Source organism: Vanellus vanellus (assembly GCF_965231255.1).
Source record: "Vanellus vanellus genome assembly, chromosome: 3".
Taxonomy (NCBI): Eukaryota; Metazoa; Chordata; class Aves; order Charadriiformes; family Charadriidae; genus Vanellus; species Vanellus vanellus.
The window spans coordinates 26,700,160-26,722,251 of record NC_138907.1 but is presented as its reverse complement, the minus strand read 5'-3'; the positions used below and the strand labels follow the sequence as shown (position 1 = coordinate 26,722,251).

The 22,092-nt window shown below is 43.6% G+C and overlaps 1 protein-coding gene across 1 annotated transcript; it reads left to right on the top strand.

The window, feature by feature from the left end:
• Positions 1 to 92: 92 nt before the first annotated feature.
• On the top strand, positions 93 to 21,148 carry DTL (denticleless E3 ubiquitin protein ligase homolog; the record flags this gene model as incomplete). Its single annotated transcript, XM_082481333.1, has 15 exons — positions 93 to 144; positions 342 to 467; positions 1,367 to 1,465; positions 1,792 to 1,853; positions 1,945 to 2,065; positions 2,549 to 2,614; positions 3,805 to 3,920; positions 4,526 to 4,599; positions 5,539 to 5,642; positions 6,628 to 6,732; positions 8,829 to 8,941; positions 12,575 to 12,664; positions 14,453 to 14,591; positions 18,636 to 19,498; positions 21,012 to 21,148. 15 exons carry the CDS (start codon positions 93 to 95, stop codon positions 21,078 to 21,080), a joined length of 2,199 nt encoding a protein of 732 aa, XP_082337459.1. The 3' UTR covers positions 21,081 to 21,148.
• Between the last annotated feature and the right edge of the window lie 944 nt (positions 21,149 to 22,092).

Sequence of the window (22,092 nt, the reverse complement as noted above, 5' to 3'; positions counted from 1 at the left end):
ATGAGGGGCCGAGGCGCGTTTGGCGGGTCGGTCGGTGGCGGGAGTTGGCGATACGAGTCAAGCTCGCGCGCGCTCCGCCGGTGCTCTTGGCCATGCTGTGCCGCGCGCTGCTCCGCCGCGCCTCGGCCTCCTCCGCGCCGCCCCGTGAGTACCGGCGGCCCCGCACCGCGCCGTCCCGCACCGCCGCCTCTTCCCCGGGCGGCGGGACCGCCGGTGCAGCGGTCTCGGCGCCCCCCCCGCCCCCGGCCGGGCACCTCCACAGATGCTGGGGGAAGCTCGGAGGTCCTGGCGTGCGAGTGCGCGGTGCCCGGTGCGGTGACGGTCCATCTGTCTCGCTGCAGGTCGGTCCTCGCCGCTTCCCCTGCAGCATCTCTTGGATGGCTACCAGTGCAGCCACGACGATGACCACCTGTCTTACGGGGAAACGGGAATGCCGGTCCCTCCTTTCGGCTGCGCCTTTTCTGCAGGTAATGTCACCTTCCGAAAGGCCCTTTTAGGGGCCAGCGTGTGGGCACCGCTGTCGTTTGGTTTTCTTGGTTGTTTTTTTTTTTTTTTTTTTTTTAACATGTCTCATAATTTGGTTTCAGAGCTTCTTGGTTTTAAAGTGAGCTGGTAATAGTGTGCTTGCGCCTAGATGGGATATAAGTTGGATCACAGTGCTCCTAGATAAGCTGTTGGGAAGTATTCCCTGAAAGAAGCAATTGCAAAGCATTTATTTTAATGCCTCTTTGTTTCAGCTTTGTCTGTTTCAAGGTATGTCCTCTTGGTGACAGTGCTAGGCCACATAGTAGAAAAATCGGGCTTTGATCAACATATATAAAAGATATAACAGGATGGAGAATAGTATGTAGAAACCGAAGAGGTGGATGTATGTGACTAGACGTGTAGCGTTTCCCCACGATAAATACGTCATGAGTGAAGAAAGCGTGGAAGTTCCTGGATTTTTAGGACAAAGCTTTCATTTGTAGTACTCTAGTTTTGGTGTGAGCCTATACCTTTCTCCAAGGCGGCTTCATGGTTTTCCGACTGAGAGCCATAAAAAGTACAGGAGGTTGTAGAGGATAAGTAGTATAGATACAGAAAACTGTAACTAGAGAACTGTAACAGCTGGTAAAAGAGGCCATTATCTCAAAAATTGCTCCTGGAGCCATTTAATTGCTCATGTTCCTGAATGGAACATCTAGAAAAAATGCTTGCCAATATTTCTGCATTTTGAGCATTTAAAGTGCTATGTAAATACTGTTTATTTCACAACTATCTATTTGCTGCGTACACCATTAAAGGTGTCCGTGGCCCTTCACAAAGAGCAGGGGCATGATTATGAGTCGGCTACATAATACACTAATACGTTTCAATTTCTTTTCAGCCCCGAATTTGGAGCATGTACTAGCAGTTGCAAATGAAGAAGGATTTGTTAGACTTTATGATACTGAAGCTCAAACTACCAGCAAATTCATCTTTAAGGGTAAACGTTATAGCGAATGTGATCTTCATTTGATGTGACAAGTATGTAATTTACTGGAGTCAAAGAAGGCTTTTTGCAAGTCATTTAAACATAAATGTGGGTAGTACTTAAATCCTTTCGTATACTTTGCTGAGTTGTCTTTCCAAAGCAGCAGAGCAGCAGCCTGAGTGTGCTTTTACAACAGCGGGAGTGAGTGAATTGTTCTGTGTTGCCTAAGGCAAGCTGTTGACGAGTTTTCTGATTTCAGTGTCTGATGTTCTTTAGTATTCTGCAAAATACCATGCTGCAACACACTGAACTAATCTTGGCTTTCGTTTTCTTGTTAGAATGGCAGGCTCACTCGAATGCTGTATTTGATCTTGCCTGGGTACCAGGGGAAGACAGGATTGTAAGCAGCCTTTTGCCATCTAACTTTATTTTTAATGCTTTGGCAAGTGTGTGCAGAAAATAACTAAAGCTTTTTATTTTTTCCTCTGAAGGTCACTGCTTCAGGAGATCAGACAGCCAAGGTGTGGGATGTGAAAGCCGGAGAGCTTCTTGGCATATGCAAAGGTCACCAGTGTAGCCTCAAGTCAATTACTTTTTCTAGATTTGACAAAGGTAAATGTTGATATTCCCTGTTGTCTGTTTTTTCCTTCTTCTTTTCCCCTGGCACATTGGTAGTTTTGGGGCTAAAAATGGGCTTTGGAAACTGGCAGTTACGAATAGCACAGGCCGACTGAGCAGCAACCCAGCCAGTGAAGCAAAATTAACTTGTTGGAACTTCACAGTGACCTGATGCTAACATCTATACGTTTCTGATCTTGGGCGAGTTTAAGATATGATATCTACATCCATACGTAAGCATGTAAATACTCTTATCATAAGCAGGTTTCTCTGGAGTAATAGCAAAAAAAAAACCCCAAACACAACCAAAGCCGAAAACTAGGAAGAGCAAGGAAACTAGTTAAAAAGAATCACAGAACAGCAGCCTGATTTTTGTATTTTTAGGACTGGCATCCCAAGTTTTGGGGCAGAAGAGCCAGAGGCACGTAAATTAAATTGACTTTTGGAAGCTAACAGCACTCTCTTTCTCTCTCTCAGCGGTCTTCTGTACTGGAGGCAGAGATGGAAACATCATGGTTTGGGATACCAGATGCAACAAGAAAGGTAACTGAACTTTCAGATATGTATCAAAAAAGCTTGTTATCTCATGTGAAAATAGTACTTAGATGCGCTTGTTGGACAAATGCTTTCAACTACAATATAGGCAACACTTCAGTAAGAAGAGGAGGACTGTCAGTGTACTGCTTTAGTGCAGTAAAAGGATGGAGTAGGTATTACTTCTACATATAATAAATTTTTCCACTTTGTAACAGTCTCAGATTTGCAGCATGGTACACATGCTGGCCTGATAATACTCTCTATATTGGTAATGAGATAAAGGGGTACGGAATACATCCCTGTGTGGGCCAGCATGGAGATAGATGGGCTGGGTGGGAGTGCTTCAGTCAGAGCCATCCAGAGAGATGAAGCAAAGCCGGGAAGGCTCCTGCCAGAGTAGAAAGGAAGGCAGAAAGTGCAGGAGCAAAGGAGCTTGTGAGTGCTCGGAGCGACTGAATATAATGCGGGAAGACCTACTAAATGCAGGGTGAGCTCATTCTGCTCCTCTCTTTGTTTCCTGGAGCTTACCCTTCCCCGGTCAGGTCATGCCCTTATGCCTCTTCCAAGTTCCCTGCTCTGTCCCAGCAGTTTCCTGGCCTGTGTTGCCAGAACACATCTCACTTCCATGTGGCCCAGGTTCCCTGGCTCTTCAGACTGGCAAGTGGGGGAAAAGGGAGGTTCCACATGACTGAAGTGGAAGGTATAGGAAAAAAAGTAGAAAAGTTGCTTTACCCCAGTAAAGCAGTAAGTTTCATAAAGTGAAAAGAAGCAGACAAGAGGCTAAATAGAATATTATAAAATAAAGTGGAAAAGCACTGGAAACCTTCCTGTGAGTGCAGTTCTGCTCCGGATGAGATGGATTGAATGCTCCACACCAGGGCGCATGCTGAAGCCCAGACCAAGGGGTAATGATTTCCAAAGGCAGACTGCCTAGACCACTTTTAGTTTCAATGTCCATGCTACATCAACCTCTAATTTTTTTGCAATAAGTGCAAAATATATTTTCTACTGTGTTCTTTTCATCGGTTTTTTATGTTTTTGTATGAAAACCATTTTGGTTTTCAGGATACATTAATGATTTTAAAGGTTAGTCTCAGCCATTTTTTAGGACTTACGCCAAGCTGATGCCTGTTTTATTGAAGCGATAGCAAAATTGCATAGAAACTATTAATTGAGGTGTCTGTGATTTCTTTCAGATGGATTTTATAGGCAGGTGAATCAAATCAGTGGAGCACACAATGTGGTTGACAAGCAGACTCCTTCCAAACCGAAGAAGAAGAGGCAGAACCTAAGAGGACTTGCTCCCTTGGTGGTAGGTATCTGGGAAACAAAAGAAATGTAGGGCTCTCTTCTGAAGACAAGTGTTATTCATAGAAATCTTCCTAAGTAATTATCATGAGAAATATTTGGCTTGAATGTGGTAAATACTTCCATTTATCTTTGCAGAGATAGGGGTTTTTGTCATGGTCATTTGCTATGGCTAATTTTAGACATTGTTTAGTTGTTTAACAACCCCTGTGCCATCAAAGCCATCTTTGTGCAAATGCCATGTGAAAATACATCTTTTTTTTTTCAAGAGAGGAAAGGAGAGGCCAGCATTTGTTTTTTTTATGGGGGAGATAGGGAGGGTTGTAATTTTTTTTTTTTTTTTTTTTTTGTGATGAAGGCAGCTCTCTTATCTCTGACCTGAAATGTATAATCTCAAACTGCTTCCCAAACACTTACTGCTCAGTGGCAATTTCACTGGTGGGGGTATTTGAAGGATTGTTGGATCCTAAATGGCATCTGGTATTCCCAGGTTCTCCTGCCTGGCTAGGAGGAGGTTTTCTCGGTATTCACTTGGCCTTGAACTAAGCAACAAGATCTTGCTGACCTTGGAAGAAAATAAAGTTCTTTTTTTTTTATTTTATTTTTAAGGATTTCCAGCAGAGTGTAACTGTGGTGCTGCTTCAGGATGAGCATACTCTTATCTCTGCAGGAGCTGTTGATGGGTAAGGAAGAAGGATGCCTGCTTTTCTGTCTCTTCTGCGTGTTCTTAGTGGCACAAAAAGATTGGGAGATTTTTTTTTCTAAAAGCACTCAGTGGCCCACAAGGCTAGAGTTACTATTAGGTAGAATCAGCAGACCCATGCTGCCAGCTTGCATTGGCAAAGCTGAATGATGCTTTTCCTCCTTACTGGAGATTGCAGCGCTGGGACAAATTGTGCATACATGGTAAATACTCATTTTAGTGTCTTAGGTATGGGGCAGAATGAGAACAGTCCTTATCATCTGTCGCTGTTCTCATGGACCTACAGGACCACACATAAACAGACTATTGTTAGGCAGTGAGCTGTTTTGGGATGCAAGTGGGTGGTTGGTGCCTGGATATGTGTAGGCGTGCTTGAGAAAATGTTGCCTTGAGTTACAAAAGGTGCATTCTTTTAGGTGCCAGATCCATTGCAGCATCTTGGAGCTCAAGGAAACCGTCCCATGGATTAGTATGGAGATTACCCTCTCAGGACTTGATTCTTTAGCAGGCTCCATGTGGTCAGAGCCTTTCTGAGGCAGATGAGATTGACTCTCCTGCCTATGACTCACGAGAGAGTTTTGCTCCTGGAGAGCAAGAAAAAACTTGAAGGACTTCATTTTTAAAACTACAAGTCAGGAGTATAAAGGCATCCTTCTCTTTCCATTTACTAGGTGAAGCAAGTCGACTTGCAGGCTCTTGTTGTGTTAGTTACAGAAGACAGTGCTGTTTCCTCATCCATACCCAGCAGAGCAATTGTTTGGCTTTCAGCACGTCTCTGTTCTACTTCTACTCAGTTGCGCTCCTTAGCACTGGACGCTCCTCAGTAACAAGCGACCTGTCTTCTTGTGCTCTTAGAAGGCCCTATCAGCACTGCAAAAGAAATTTTGAAGTTGAAGATACTTGTGCTTTTCTATTTCAGTGTGATCAAAGTATGGGACTTGCGCAAGAACTACACTGCTTACCGTCAGGACCCAGTGCCTTTCAAGTCTTTTTGCTACCCTGGGACCAGTACTCGCAAACTTGGTAAGTTATTGGAGGATGTATTTGTTGAAGTGCAAAGTGAATTTAAGAAGTACTGACAGTTCCGTCTCTTATCTATTTATCCAATTATTGATCAGACTGACAAGCTCAGCAGTGTATTTTCATTACCAATACCAAATTTTCAAGTTGAAGTGCCCCACTTTTGTATCATTGCACCAATGATAAAAACTTGCAGAAGCTTCAGAAATGGAGATGAGGGAATAATAAAGCTCTTGAGGTAAAATTAACTAGTCGTTTTGATGCATGAGTAAAAATCAGATTGAACTCTTTCTTTGCATTGTATCTTGCAAAGACAACAGACCAGACTGGGTTTTTACATTACAGCCTTCCAGAGTCAAGCAATACTTAAAGCTGTTTGTTATAAAAAAACAATAGCGCTCTTGTTCATGTTTCTCTGTGCTTCTCTGTATCTTAATGCCTTACAATGCTCTGATGCAACACAGTTATTTCGGATGACTTGTCTAATCAACTATCTTGATGTGGTAATGGTCAGTGTCGGTCCCAAGAACATGAGGGGAATCCTCAAGGAGCTGATTGTGAAATAATTTGCTCGCAGGGAAAGATTTTTCTTGAACCTAAATCACATCAGAGGATACCTTATTATACCAAAGCATGAGTGTTTCTATTTATTTTTAATCTCTGCTTCTACAACTGGTTGTTCCTGTTACCCATTTGAAAATATCAAATAAATCACTCGACTGGTCTGAAGGTGAGATTCACCTCTAAATATCATCCTGAATCCTCATGAGAAAAAGTAGATGTTATTCTAGAAACCTTCCTTCACCAGCAAGTGCTCTGTCAAACAGACAAACTTTCCAATGACAATCTCATACGTGATCAAGATCCTTTCCAGATTTCCCTGTCTAGGCATTTCTTTGAGAATGCCTGTTTTCCAAAATGTTGTGTGTTTTTTGGGTTTTTTTTTGTAGAGTTATTTCTTATGAAGAACTTTTCTTTTTGTCTATAGGATATTCTAGCCTGGTTTTGGATTCCACTGGTGCTAATCTGTTTGCTAATTGCACTGATGACAGTATCTACATGTTCAATATGACAAGTTCAAGGACCACTCCTGGTAAGCATGGTATCTGTTGAAACAGCTGCAAAAAATAGATGTGACAGGGCATAGAAAGGCAAGTTTGTCCCTATGACTTAGAGAGACAGAGAGCAGCTTGAACACTTAGGAAACCTATTCCATGCTCTTATGTCTCAAGCTACCCGGGAGAGAAGGCACGTGTTACAAGGACTGTTTGTGTTTTGTGTTAAGCCATCCACATAAAATTAACAGCACAAGAACTTACGTAAGTGCAGATTCCGGCTCACCCAGGCATAGACCTAATGGCAGTCTGCATGTTGACTCTAGTTACCTGGTGAGGAGTGGCCAGTGTCCAGCTGCTACCCACCTGAAGCACGCTTGAATCTTCTGCGTACTGGCACTCACTGTTTTTTCAAACTCTCAGATATGAATCCATGTAAAGTGATCACCTGCTATGGTGTATTCAGATATTTTAAGGTGTCTTTTAAATTTAGGTTCTACCACAGTTTCTGGGAGAAAGCATCTCCAGCATATTGTGGAGGTGCTTCAGCTTTTTAGGTTCCTTCAGCTCTGCATCTGTGACCTTTACATGGCCAAGATGGCCCACAGCCTTTGGTGCACTGAGCTGCTTTGTCACAGGCCAGTGGCCGCTTCTCAGGAAGCAGCAAAACTTGTTAGATGCATTCCAGCCAGACACATGATTTAGTTTCCATTGCCTTTTCTCAGTCTCTCAGTTAATTGAAATTTAACGAACAATGTGTCCTTCTGTCTGCTCTTCAGGCAGGCAGTCTGGTGGGTGGGAACGCTTCCAGAGCCGAGAAGCGGTGCAAGCAGTAAATATTAATAGGTCAGTCATTGAGGTTAACCCTGGGTGCCACCACTGAGCTGTGGAAATACAGGCAGGAGTCCCCCAGGCAGGAGCAGGCTTTCCCCAAAGCACAGGGCATCCCGCCCTCGGCCTCTTCATGGAGCTCTTGCCTTCTGTGTACAGCCGATAAAAACCCAGCGAGGCGAGCAATCTCCCATCCATCCGGCGGGATGAAACACGTGCGGCTTCTCGGTGTGCCGCTGTTCCCGCAGAGGGCAGCGCCTGCCCGCAGGTTGGTGCCGCTCTTCTCGCTCGCCGGCTTTCATCCCCATTGCCGCCGCTCTTATCCAGTATCGAGGCAGCTGGTAGTTTGCCAGGGGGACGTGGGGGAATCCTCACTGTGACAGGGCTTGCTGGTGGGTCTGGCTTAGGAAGGGACTAGTAGTCTGGTAACTGCGGCGCTGAGAGAGCTGTGGGTAAAGATTGAGGGATATTTTGGGGTCTCGCAACTTTTTCAAAGACCATGAAAGGCAGCCATGTGTCCTCTGATCTGTGAGTCGCCTCCTTCGCCAAAACCACTATTAAAAAGGGCTGGTAGAAGGGTTGCCGGCCCCACCTGGTGCTACATCGGGAAACTCGCCCTTTCTGCCCCGAGGAGAGGATGGAGGATGGGACGTGGTGCGGCCGAATGCTCTACATCCACACTCAGCTCTCGTGCCAGCTGCCGTCTCTTCAGGTCCTTGCAACAGGGGGGGGATGGCTGCCATTTGGGGCAATGGTTTCAAGGTTTTAGCAAACACTACTGAGGCTTTAAATACAGGCAGCTGGTGAGCGTGGCTGACACCAGGCAAGTTTTGTTGGCGAAATAAAGATGCTGGCAGGAGGAGGAAGGAGCAGCAAGTGCCTTTGTTGCTGCCTGGGTGGGAGAAGGCCCTCACTGTGTTTTCTGCGTGACTGCCCGTGCTAATGTCACAGGTCTGGTGATGGGGGCTGAAGGAGGAAGAGGGACCTTAACCAGAGTAGTGGGGCAGCCCAGGTGGTGTCTCGGCCTGCTTGTGATATGGGTCAAGCTAAAGCTTTAATGAAGCTGCCACTGCTTCCTAATGCTGTGGGGAGAGCTGTTGCTTCGCTTGGGAAGCCTGAAGGGCTCCACTTGAATAATAAGAACTGCCGAGTCGGAGCCCCAGAGCAAGGGAGCAGTGCAACCACTTTCTCCAGCGGATATGTGGCTGGGCAAGAAAAGCCTGTAGGATCAGCCCTCCTTGCGCAACCCACTATGCATTGAGTGGGGCTTTTATTTACTTTTTTTTTTTTTTTCTTTTCGCAGTGGCCGTTTTCAGCGGACACCAGAATTCAACCTTTTACGTCAAATCCAGCACCAGCCCAGACGACCAGTTCCTGGTCAGTGGCTCGAGCGACGGCAACGCATACATCTGGAAGGTGAGGCCATGGGGAGAGACCCAAGCGTGCAACCCAGAGCTGCCCCGCTCTTTTGTTTCGTTTGCTTTCCATGTTCACGGAGGAGACTCCCTGCCCCCTACTCCTACTGAGAGCGGCGTGGGGTTAGCTCCTGGCCTGTTGGGCCCAGAGTGTGTTTGTGTCTGTCAAGGCTAGATGTAACTGTTTAATGTAAAACAGAGCTAACCTCCTGCCATCAATGCGTCTCTCATCACTGCTGCTTATTGCAAGTTGCTGATCTTAATCTGGTTTTAATGGGCATTAAAATCCTCTTTCAATCCTGTTGATTCAGCCAGCTGTGACAAGTAGACAGACAGTTCTCGGTTCATATTTAGCAACGGAGCACGTTAGCAGAAACCTAACAATTTAATTGTTTTAAAGAGCTCTTTCCCCCCACCTCCCCCTTTTCAAGCTCTTGCTTCAGACATAGCTTTTTCTCATGCTTAATTTACAGTAGTTAAGGCCTTTGTATTACAGCAAGGGCTCAGCCAGAGCCTTCAGCAAAATTCCAAAGCACTGTCTGACAGCCGAGAGGCTTCGTCACTTGGCATCTTGCACTGATGTGCAGGAAATGCAAATGTCACCAAGTTAATAGCAGGGACCTCAGAATAAGGCGTGCTTCAAGTTCTCTTCATACTTGACAGTCATATGGGAACAGCGTAGACTTCTTATTGTGGTAGAATAGAGAGAAAACATAGGGTGACCGTCTGTTTCAGGTCTGGGGTAATTTTGGGGGAATGCTGACTTGGTTACCCCTTTCAGGATTAGACTGAAAGTAAAATACAAACCTTTCAGAGCGGAGGGTCAGCCTGCTGAAGCTGTGGTTTTAGCATGTAGTCTCTTTGATTTGAGAACACTTGTAAGCAGCTAGGTTGCTTACTCAGTAGTAGCAGGAGCGCGGTAGCACGGCTACTCCCATGCCAAGTGGTGTAATTTTAACCTTCCTCATGTTCTGTATGAGTTCAGCAAAAATACCTGTGCAAACTTGAGTGGCGCATTCTGCATTCGTGTGATTCGATATTTTCTTGGAACGCAGGCTGGGACTGGGTAGAGAGCATTCAAGGATGGCATTACTTCTCGAAGTTTAAGCATTTAAGTACATTTAAAATGCATTTGTGTACAGAGGGATTCTGTTGCTATCACATCTAAGTGACAGATCATATTGCGTATTTATTAAATAAACCATCAGATGATTACTTCCATTTTAATCCCATAGTCATGTTAGAAACCATCTCTTTTGAGATCTGTTATATCCAGAGGCTTCTTAATTTGTTTTAAATGTTGGCAGATTTTACTGACTCTGAACTGTATGTATCTTTCCTGGCATGAGGACTTACTATGCTGTGAAAAAAAAACATGGTTAGATATTGCATGGGCAAATAACAGGCAATGTTGGAAAGAACTTAATGAAGACCACTAGCTTTCCATATCTAGGGAAGAATGAAAGGCAGAGCAAGACCTTGTCCATCCAGATTATTTCTTTGAGAAACTTGTAGCAGTGCTAAGTTGTGTTTGGGTCAGCATTCCCAAGGAACACTGTGGCTATAAGTTATTGCTGATGAGGATGCTGTTTCAGTCTGTTTTCATATATAAAACACGTCCAGGCAATGAACACGTGCTTTATTGTGTTGGTTTTATGATTATTTTTTTTTATAATTACTAGTCCGTTGATTAATGAACAGACTCTTGAACAACTCTAAAATTATAAAAGCCAGAGAGCAGAAAGGTTTCTCTCAAGAAAGATAGTACCTAGCTGAGATACCTTCCTGGTAATAAAAAAATATCCTTTACAGGCATATATTTCCATTGTCCTTTGATTCCTCTGGTAGGGACCATTCCAAAGTGACTATATTAAGTTACCCTTTAATCTGTCCCACCATTGGAATTTACATGCTTCTGTCTCTTACGGTGCATAAAACTATATACGCCATTTTATGCTGAATCTTGAAGATGGATACAACAGCTGTTTCAGTCAGTAGAGTAACTAATAAAGTCTCATTTCCTAGGTTTCTCTTTTTAACCTTTCCACAATAGTTCTAACTTCCCCACCAATATCCTGTCAAATAAGGCAAAAAGCAGCATGTGCTGTGGTTAATCCTGACTTATTGTGTGCAGACTGGCCGACTGTCTTCTGCCATACATAGTGGACATAGCTGTAACTATGCATCCTCCTTTAGTTCACAGTAATAAAACTTGTGTGTAGTTGGTTTAATTTACACTAGCATAGTGTAAAACCACTGTGTCCCAACAAGAGACACTTCCTCTGCTTTCAGCAATCAGTGGCTACTGGACCACTGTTGCATCTGTTATGTGTGTATAGCAAGACTGCTATTAAATGCAAACAAAGGTGTTCTCTGCACCAAGATCTCCTGTTGTTTATTCCCTTAGTAGGGATTTAGTTTCCATGGTATTGCATGTTTTGGCAGAGAAGGGAATACTCTGACCCAGGCATTTAGTGCATATTTAGTCAAGTGATTGCCTCTGCTGTGCCAGGAAAGAAAAAAAAAAGTGGCCTGTTAAGATGAACCTGTTTGTATCAGAACAACTTTAAGATCTGAAGCTGGATATTCAATTGCGGTTTTGCAGGCTGTTGTAGGAGGTGATCCACAAGAGAAAAACGTGTGTAAATCAGAAGCTTTCCCTGATGTCTTGCATCTTCCCTTGAAATCTATATGATGTGTACTCATTTTCCCACACCGCAAAGGATCTGTTCATTCACTTAGTCATTTATGCAAATCCCCTTGATAAATCCCCCTTATAATGTCACCTCAATAATGGTGACTCATAGCTCCAGAAAGGATTGCCTGCTGAAGGCATGCAAAACTTGGATATAATCTCTGTGTGTGTATGTGTGTGTGTTTTCTTCCTTGAGCCACTTAACCCTAGCTTCAGCTGTATCTGTCACTTACATGAGATGCAATCGAAGATAAATAGCAATACTGTAGAACAGGAGAAGGATTTTTATGAGGGGTATAAGAGAAACGGACATCAGTTTAATGAGGGGGAGTGATTTAGGGAGCTTTTTTATGAACACTTAAGAGAGCCTCTGGTCCAGCTTGTTGGTTGGAGGGGGTACAGGCACACCAATGCCAGTTCTGAAGCCAGTGAAGGTTTATCTATAGGATTTTGTTGGCGGCAGTTTCATTTTTTTAATAAAGTATTGACCTGTGATTGGGATATTTATAAAACAGCAGCAGAATATGTTTGCCTATCCTGATTCAAAGCATCAGCTTCCCAAACTTTTAAGCATCTTACCTAGAACAGGTAGAGGTACGTAATACAGTGAGATGCTTGTGTCGTGTTTTGGGCTGACAACTCTGGAGGCAGAAATCCTGTGTGTAGCAGGAATTGAACAAGTGTTTCCAGGCAAGTCAGTACATCTCAGTGCTGACCAGCTGCTTCACCTCTAGAAACGAAACATGAACTGATTCTTAGGGCTCCATCAGTTGTTGCCTCATGGTAACAGGCTAAGAGCATTTGATTTGTCTGTCTCATATAGGAAAGATGGAAAGTATTCACATGCTTCAGAGGTGAGCTGTGGTGTCTTTTCTTAATGATGTATATTAGGCTGTGGGGCTTCTGATTAAATACTTGTTTTTTTATGGAATTTTTAAGGTTTCTGAGCCCAGCCTTCCTCCACGGATACTCGTTGGTCACTCTCAAGAAGTTACCTCCATTGCTTGGTGTCCTTCAGACTTCACTAAGGTTTGTTTTCTGGAAAATTGTTTTTCCCATGAAACAATGGATGCGATGTGGCAACATCTGCTTTTCAAAATTGCAGCAGTATTTGTTTATTTGGGTGGAAACTTCTAGTCAATCATGTCTAAAAATGTTCATTTGAGGGGGCAGTAAACCAAAGCTTGTCACAGGAGTACAATGTATCAGAACTTTTTCATTATTTTCAAATAATTTAGGCTATTTGATAAGACCTACGAAAATGCAAATGAACAAAGACCTCTCCCGATGAGAGCTTGTGACACTACCTGTAAGAGACAAAACTGTGAAACCATTTAATCAGGGCTTTCACAAGCCAAAAGCTTGTTTGGTGGTTCCATACTTACATCTTCCTTACCTGTCTGACCATTGATACATCTGCTAGTCTTGTACAGAGTGGAAGAAGTTTTGAATGCCCTTTAAAAAGCATGTGGACTCTTTTCATTGTGACCTCTTTTCAAAATCTGAGCTGTTTTTATGACACATTTGTGTGTACACCCAAAAACCTACAGTAAAACTGGGTCAGTAATTATGTGCCAGGTATCGCTAAAAGGAAGACAACTGCAGTAGGAGGTTAGTTCAAATGATTGGCCTAGCTCAAAATGAGAAAACCCTGAAAAATCCTAGACAGCGTCATAATAATAGCCAGTCTCTTTCACCCCCCAGTATTAAGCAAGTCAGCCACTTTCCCCAGCTTGCACTATAGCACCGGGTCTTCAGAAAAGCTTTGCAGGCAAACAGGAGGAATTGTCCTAGTTGTGTAAGATGCACAAAAATAGGAGAATTAGCATTTTAGATGAAATCTTTGATCTAGAGGTAGCCCAGCATCCTGATCATGATGTGTTGGAAACAGACCAATACAGCCTTTAAAATCGTTACTGACACAGGTAAGAAATAGTCAGCCATTGTACAGATGCCAAAGCATGAAGAAAAGTGGAAAATGTGTTAAGACAGGTCAGGAAGCCGCTTGGAGTGATTTGAGAGACAAAGTTGCTTTCTGTAGGGACAATATTGGTGTCACAGAGGTCAGAGTAGAGACACTTTCCCATCCAGATTACTATGAACTTTGGCCACAGCATTTCCGTTTTCTTGCTGCTGATTCCCATGTGAGTCACAAGCTAATCTGGCCGAAGAGAACCATAAAATGTGGGCTAGGTGGGTTCTGCTGCTTCTTCAGATGAGATTCCACAGATCCTTTTGGAGCGCGTGATGCTGTGACGGGAATCTAGACCAATGTTTCTAGCAGAGTTGTTTTCTCTGCCAGATACTGCTGACATCTGACTCTGAAGAGATAGCGCTTAAGGCTAGTGGAGCAGCCTTCCAATGTCACCTTCTCAGCGTGTTGCAAATATTTGTCCCCAAGCAGAAAAAGTCCCGAGTAACAGAGACAGACCTAGGTGCAGGTGCAAAAAGCAGCATGGCCGCTTTTGTCTGTCGAGTGACTGAAATCTCAAAATACGCCCTGGCCCTTCCTGAGCACACTGCTGTCTGTTACAGAGCTATGCAAGGCAAAGGGGTACCGGTGACTGGGATTTCTCTAGCAGAAAGACATGAAGGCAGCAGCCTAGCCCACTTTAAAGCAAATACTGCTGTCTGGTACAGTAATGAAACAGAGTTGGGTTGTTTTGTTTGTTTTATGGGCAAATCTTGTACCCCCTCAACCAGGCTTCACCCTCATTCGTATTGTTGTAGTGTGTCAGGTGTAGCTGTTCTAGCTCACTTGGCCAGCGATCAGTAGGATGTGCCCGGGTTACTCCAAGAAACTAATTTATACTGTAGATTGCCACATGCTCTGATGACAACACTGTGAGGATTTGGCGCTTACGACGTCGTCCTGAGGAAGAGAAATCAGCATTCAGCAAGATCAACTTGGTGGGCTGGGTCACTCAGAAGAAACCAGAAGAACAATGTCCAGCAGGTAAGGCCCCTGAGCTGAGATATCTTGTCCTGTCACATGGTTTCTGAATTTTCGCTGTTCTCTGTACCAACAAAAGCCTTTGGCTTGTCTTATTTATTAGTCTTCTATTTTTTTCATATTAGGCAATAATTCATATAGCAGACAAACAGTTCTGCTTGTAAATACTTCTGCTACCAACAAGACAAGCTGGCTGAAATAGCTTACAAGTATGCCAAAGTCTATATGACCAGACTGCAAAACAAATATCATTAATATGGCTTGTTATCTTCAGTGGATATCAGCAGGGTTCAATAACTGAACAGTCAAAGGAGCTGTCATGTGTGCATGCACTGTACCAACAAGTCACATATTTTTATATCGAATAATAACTGAGAGCAGTAAGATCATATGCTTTTTCCAGTTTGCTAGTTTACCCAGTAAAGGGCTGATGGCACATATACAGCCTTGGAACTCTGAACTGTTTCCTCCTGCCCGGTAGTTGAATTCTGCACAGATTTCTTCGCTGCTGCTATCAATATTGCATCTCTTTCTTGAGCTTCATGCAGTGTTACTGACTGGTACAGACATAAATGGAAACAGCTTGGAACTGGCTTAGTAGAAGCCTGAATAATGTGTGCAGTCTTACAAAAAAGTCTGATCTTCATATTCTTTATCTCAAGTTTGGGGGTGTTTCTCAAGTTTGGGTTTGCTTCTTGCCATGACATCCATACAACTCTCAGGATAGCTTTTTTCCCTTGTCCAGTGTCTCCACATGCAGACGTACAGTGGTACAGACAAATGCCATGTAGTGGAAGTACTTGTGCAAAAGTGCATGTGATCATAATGTTCCAGAATTATCTGTAGCGTTCCTCTGTCCGCCTGTTAAGGCTAGTAACAAATGCAATACCTTTCTGCAAAGCCTAGGCGATCAGACAAGCTATGCAACATGCTCTCAAGCTAGCAAGTAGCAAGTAGATCTGGGCTCTATAGAGAAGCTGCTCACTGGACAGTGAGCCGGGAGCCCTGGATCATAGCACTACTTTGACTTGTCCGTAACTTGCATTTTGTTACAGTAGAATAGATGAAAGGAGAATACCCCCCCTCAAAGTGAAATGAGATAAGCTTGACTGTAGAGTAGCTCTGAAGCTAAGAATACAATAGCTTCCCAGCAGCTGCTGGTGTGACTTCCTGTGTTCTACCTAGCTTTTCTAGCCACCCTCCAAATGAATTTCACCTTGGCTAATATAAATGAAGGCTGAAGGTCTCCAAATCCCACTAATGGGATAACATTACCTCTAACCTTTTGCCAGTGAGTAACAGTCTTGCAGGAAGTTTGCAGAACAATAGCAGGGAGAGTGCCAGGTCTGCTCCGTAGCTGGTATATGGTTTGTGTGTGTGCACGCTCTGCTTCAGGGAGGGCTCAAAAATCGCTTTGTGTACTAGATTCAGCAAAAGAGAAGTAAGCATAGGTCTAGTGCAGAAGCCTGAAACATAAGGTAGCTTGTACACTAAAACTTTACAAGTCAGCTTTGGCAATTAACTAGAAAAATACTTACTTCTTGCTCTTGCTGCATTAAAGTAACACAGGAGGGAAGAGGAAGTACACAGACACTGCAAACACAACAGGAGGCTTCCTGCTGACCTTGGCTCTTGAACACAAAAGCACGTGCTTTTAGAATGCAGGAGTTATCTGCAGAGACTGATTCAGAGCTGGCAAGCTAAGTACTATTACAGACCCGCTGGGATGAGATCTAGGTAGTTCCCCACCCATTTATGTGGAACAAATTGTGACACTGAGATTGTGTATTGACTGTTGACCTATACCGTCAAGTGTAGCAAGCAGAGTTTCCTTTTCTTTGGAAATTATTTCTGTGGTTTCCCTAAGTTGCACTACTTTCTCCACGATTTGGTGTAACCACATTTCTGGAGCAGGCCTGTGCGTGGACAATTTGTGACACTTAAATATGGAGATTGATGATATCACTCTAGAAGATTTGTAGCAGAGAAGGTAGGAAACATCTGAAATAACCTGCTTTGGTGTTATGCAGGTTGATTGTAGGTATTTACAGTATTGTACTACATGCAATGGCAGCATAGTGGAAACAGCTTGGAACTGGCTTAGTAGAAGCCTGAATAACGCATGCAGTCTTAGAAAAAAGCCTGATCTTCATCTTCTTTATCTCAAGTTTGGGTTTGCTTCTTGCCGTGACACCCATACAACTCTCAGGATAGCTTTTTCCCCTTGTCCAGTGTCTCCACAGTAGAACTTTCAGACTGGTTTGGGATTGACTGTGCTCATACCCAGCTAGTCATCCAATATTTCTGCCGTGTGAATTTGTAGATGGTCATTAAGGATCAAAAGTAGCTGCGCTTGCTACTTCTCTTCTACCTCTAGGAGCTTTGATTTTTAAGTGCAACTAATTCCCCAGCTGAGATATTATTGTTTTGTAAGTGCTCATTAAAGTAAAGATTAGGAGAACCAATCTTGGCAGTTACTTTCTCTTAGTCCAGATTGAAGCAAGTTGTTACGAAGTAGCATGTTTTATCAGGAAAGGAGCCTTTAACTCTGTTTTGTGTATTAGAGTAATTTGTAGTGGGATCTGTTAATGCAGGATCCTATTTAATTTGTCTCTGATGCACCAATACTTGTATTTTGGATACTAGATAATACAGTAAAAGGAAGGATCGAAAGAAGCTTAGTATGGTATACAATCAAACAGTCACGTAGGTGCTCACTTGACACATTATTTGTGAGACAGCCCAGCGTCCTAAAGAAAATGGCAGGTTATTCACACTAGACTTCTCATTGTTCTAATGAAGTGCTTTATAGTACAGTGCTAATGGTGAGAATTAGGAGTTCAGACTAAGCCCCTGGAATACAGAAAAAGTTTAGAGCGCTTGTGCTCAGCAGTGGAAATGCAGAGAGTGACCAAGGTGCTATCCTATTTAATTGCATCACCGCAAGTTAGATGAATTAGAAAGCAGGCATCTAACAAACATGCTAATGTGTTCTCTATTGGAGAGTGCCAGAAAGAAAAAAAAATAATAAAAAAAAATTGAAAATCCCCCTCTAATATTACTGCAGACCAAGATCTTTGCTATATATAATTCCCACTGTTACTAGTGAGGTCCTTATGCCCCTACCTGTGAGTACTGTTTTAATAAGCTGGGTATTCAGAACCTCTCTTAAAAGCAGGGGGGTTTACATCTTGGCTAGTGAGCTAAAAAGCCACTGTGAAATATCTGTTTGGGAATCATTTGTTTTAAAGAAATAACTTACTACAGTGAGTGACAGATTTTTTTCTTTGGAATTTAAGTCCTTGTTCAGGAGGTAAAGAATTTCTCACATTTCCCTGGGCGTGGTAAATAACTACCATCTGCATGCTAATACAGCATATAGCAGAAAATCCTCCAGCAAAAAGATAAGAGAATGAAACTATGTCCTTTCTTGTTCTCACTCTTTTTTTTTTTTTTTTTTTTTTTTTCATCTTTGAAATATGCAACTGTTAATGCCTGACTAGGAGCATTATTCATATGGTAGGGCATTATAGCGTACGGCTTCCTTGGTATTGTAATTAGCTGTGGGACCTGCTTACAGTGCCTTTGTCCCTTAACTCAGTTATGCAGCCATTGAAGACGGGCGCGCAGATGGCAACCAGCCTTGCTGTCAGGCAGCGTCTCCATACAGAGCTGTCTGGACCGAGCCACTGCAAGGCTTCCAGCATGGCTAGATAAACTTGGAAGGTTCAAGATCTGTTTTGTCTGTCCATCAGTCCCTTGGCTGTAGCTCACGTAAGAGTGCTCATTACAGAAGGGATAGATGTCAGACATTACACAAATGTGCTGTGTTATACTCGTCAATATGACACAGGATTTTACATACAACTTGTATCAGTTTAACCCAAATTAGAGGGATTTATGCAACCTCTTAATTCAAAAGGGCATGTCTGAGAAACAGGATCAGCACTGAATTCGTCTCCTAGTTGGAAGGGGTGTTTATAAAAGGGCTGTCTTTAATCTACTGTTCTGTGTTCCTCATCAGACTACTTACTTCTCCCCTATCAGGACCGCCAGCCAGCCCACAGAGTACTCCTGCCAAGGCCTTCACAGTGGGCAGCCCGGGCATTTCCTCGCCACGGCCGGCTGCCTGTGCTCCCATTTATTCTGGAGACCTTCCCCTGTCTACAAACACTCCGACGGGTGTGCTCAAAACCCAGACGGCCGCAGCCTGCACCCCGGCCAAGCGGAGCGGAGCCAGCCCATGCGCTTCTCCCAGACTGATCCCTTCCTCCAAAATGTCCATTAAACATTGGGTTACAAGGACTCCGTGCTCTTCTCCTCCAGAAGCGGGGAAAAAGGCTCCTTCTCCTAGAAAAGCCCTGGCAGAAGTCACCCAAGGCATGCTGGAAGCCGCTTGCCCTCCTAAAGCCCCGCACTCGCAGTTTGAGAAGCGTGCCAAGAGAAGGCTTGACTGCAGCAAGGAGGACGACGCGGGGCAGAAGTGCCTGCAGGCCTGTAGCTGTGTGACTGAACTGGACCATGCAGCTAAGAAATCCAAGCTGAATTTATGTCACTTGGCTGCGGACCAAAAAGCTTGTGATGAAGGCTCTCTCAGCCGGGCTGACTTGGAAAACGACCGTGAAGGCTCCAGCCACAGCCCAAAAGAGCCTTCCTTTCCTGGAAGCCGTATTAATCCATCAGGTGTTCAAACTCCCCCCCATCTTTTCAGATCTCCATGCGGAAAAAACACTGAGGTAGTAGATAAAGAGAATAGTTCACCTGAAAGCAAAAATTGGTTGTCTGCTCTGGGAGAGAAGCTACGGACTGGCAGAGCTGGCAGCCAGAGCGCATCAAACAGCCCCCCGTCATCTTGCAGTCCCAGTGCGAAACGACGAGAGGCTGTGGCAGCAGCCACTTCGCCAAAAACTGTAAGTAGGGTGGTCAGTAACAGTGGTCATGAAAGAAGTTATCCCTAGCCGCCACTCTCCCCATGTTTGTTCTGTCCCACTCAGGCATTCAAAGAATTATCTGATCCCTTTAATTATGGACAAAAGGAATGATTTCAGGCCTAATAAGCTGGATACATTAACGCTGGTATCTACTAATCCCTCTGTGCAGGAACAGAAATTTTAGGATGGTGGTGTCCCACATTTTAAAGGGACTTAGGGCACACAGGAGCTGAGAGATGCTCGCAGTCCTCAGCTGGGTGTTGGAAGGATGTTGCTGTCATCTGAAATACAGCTCTACTCTGAGAAGCACAATACTGACAGCACCTTTCCTGGCAGATTTACTGTTTGTGTTCACCGTCACATCTGCCTGTTTATGTTACTGGAAAGCCATGTTAGTATTGGAAGAAAGAGCTAAATTCTGTTCTAGCCCAGGTAGCAAAAGAATTTGTTACCCATGTGAAAACTGTGGGGCTAAATAATGCCTTCGGTCGCTTCAACTGAAAGCTAGCAGAAAACAAAGGTATTGTAAAAGAGTCAGAAGTCAGGACTTGACCTACATAATCCTACTTTTGATATACAAGAAGCCTGGCACAGAGCTCATCCTAGGATCTCAAAGTTAAGCTTATAAAGCAGGTAAAAAAGTTGGCATGAGGGCAGGAGGGTTTAACATGCAAACTGAGTAATGATAATTACATTTTTGAAAGCACACCAAACTTTACTCTGAAACTGGACTCCAAGTCCTACAGTATCTTTGCCTGAGTCTTATTTCAGTAAATGTTGGGTAAATTTTCAATCATCAAATTTTACTCTCAATTGACTATGTGATCCTAGAAGTTGTTGCCATCATTAAGGCTTATTTTGGCATCTCGTTTCTTACCCGATTTCACCTCTTCCAGCACTTGTATCAGATATAAAGTGGGCAAGCCCCCAGTCCTTAAGTTATGCATAGCAGCTGAACTCTTCGTATTGTGGTTGTACCACGAAAGCTTGGTTATAGGAAACCTACAACTACTTGTGCTTTATGCTGTACGTGTTTAAACACAAGACGGAAAGATTTGCCCTGGAGACAGATTACTATAGAACAATTACCTTTCCTGCCCAGTATGCTCTAGTTCAGATTTCAGGATGCTCCTGGGTTGTACTCAAAACCTGAGGAGGTGCCTGGAATACCAGCAGCATTCCTTGTTCTGCTACATCTTGGAAACGTGCAGCTCTCTTATCTGCTGTAGGGCAGCTGAAACTGCAGCCAGAGTACTTTTCTTATGGCAGTAAGACAGCCCTAGGTTTTAGCCAGTGTTTCCTGTAGGTACTAAGCCTCTTATCTGCGAGACAAACAGATTACAGTAAAGAACCTTTCATTTACTGTCTTACTTGGGAAGCTAAAGACTGGAGCAATGATGGAGGGGAGACTTTAAGACTCCTGCAGCATATGAACTGTTAACCTAGAAACATTTCTTGTTGATTTCGTGTTGTGGTTTTTTTTATTTCCTAGGCTGCAACCACTTCAGTTTCCATGAGGAAGATCTGCACATACTTCCACAGAAAGCCACAGAATGACTGAAGTGGCATCCGCCTGATGGCTGTTGACACTGTGGTATCAAGACCAGATTTAGCAACGCCGACAATGCTGCGCCGGGATTACACAGTTTGTTGTCAGACATTCACAAACTTGGGGTTTTATTCTTCTGTTTTTGAAGCTGTTAACAGTTGAAGTAAGCTGAGTGTGGAAGATCTACACAATACCTACTCATGGTCTCTTACTGACTTCAGGTGATGGATTTTTTTCATAAAGAAAAACCGAGCATTTTTTTACATGGCAACTGTTATAGTCCAGAGATGGCAACAGCTCTGCTGTGCATTGTTGACAGGCACATATAGCTTGTCAGTTTATGTTACTAATCTGTCATTGAAGCTTCCTCTACTTAAGAATAATGTGTAAATCATCACACCCTCCTGTAAAACAAGTGTTGGAATGTGTGTAGAGAAACTTACTGGAGGTAGATTTGAGCTCCTTCATGCTGAATGGCATTTCTACAGTTATTCCTCTCGTACCTCAACGACTGCCCGCTTCCAGCAGGGAAGTTATGAATGTGTTGAGTAAATATAAAAGGCTTTTTAAACACCCTATCCCCATCCCATGGTGATTACAGTCTAAGAGGAGACAATGTATAATCAAGTACATAAGTTGCTCCTCTTGCTACCCCCTTTCTTCTCCCAGTCTGAAAACTTCTGTGTTTACCGATTTAGCTGGCTCTTGAACCATCAGCACTACAGCTGTTGAGGCCAACAGCTTGTCACTTCTCTGAAATAAAATACTGGCAAGGTGCGTTAGAAAAATTAGTTTGATCTGTCCCAAACAGGCATCCCATAACAGCCTGTTGCTCGGTCACCTCTTACAGATTCAGCCTGTAGCAAAGACATTATTAACTCATAACACTTTTATAGTACAGTATCTATAAAATAATAGCTTTTAAATTGGGGGAGGGGCACTTGACATTTTAGAAAGCACTTGACAGAGTTTACATATTATATATAAAATGCTTTGCCATTGTAAGTCATCACTGATGCTGATA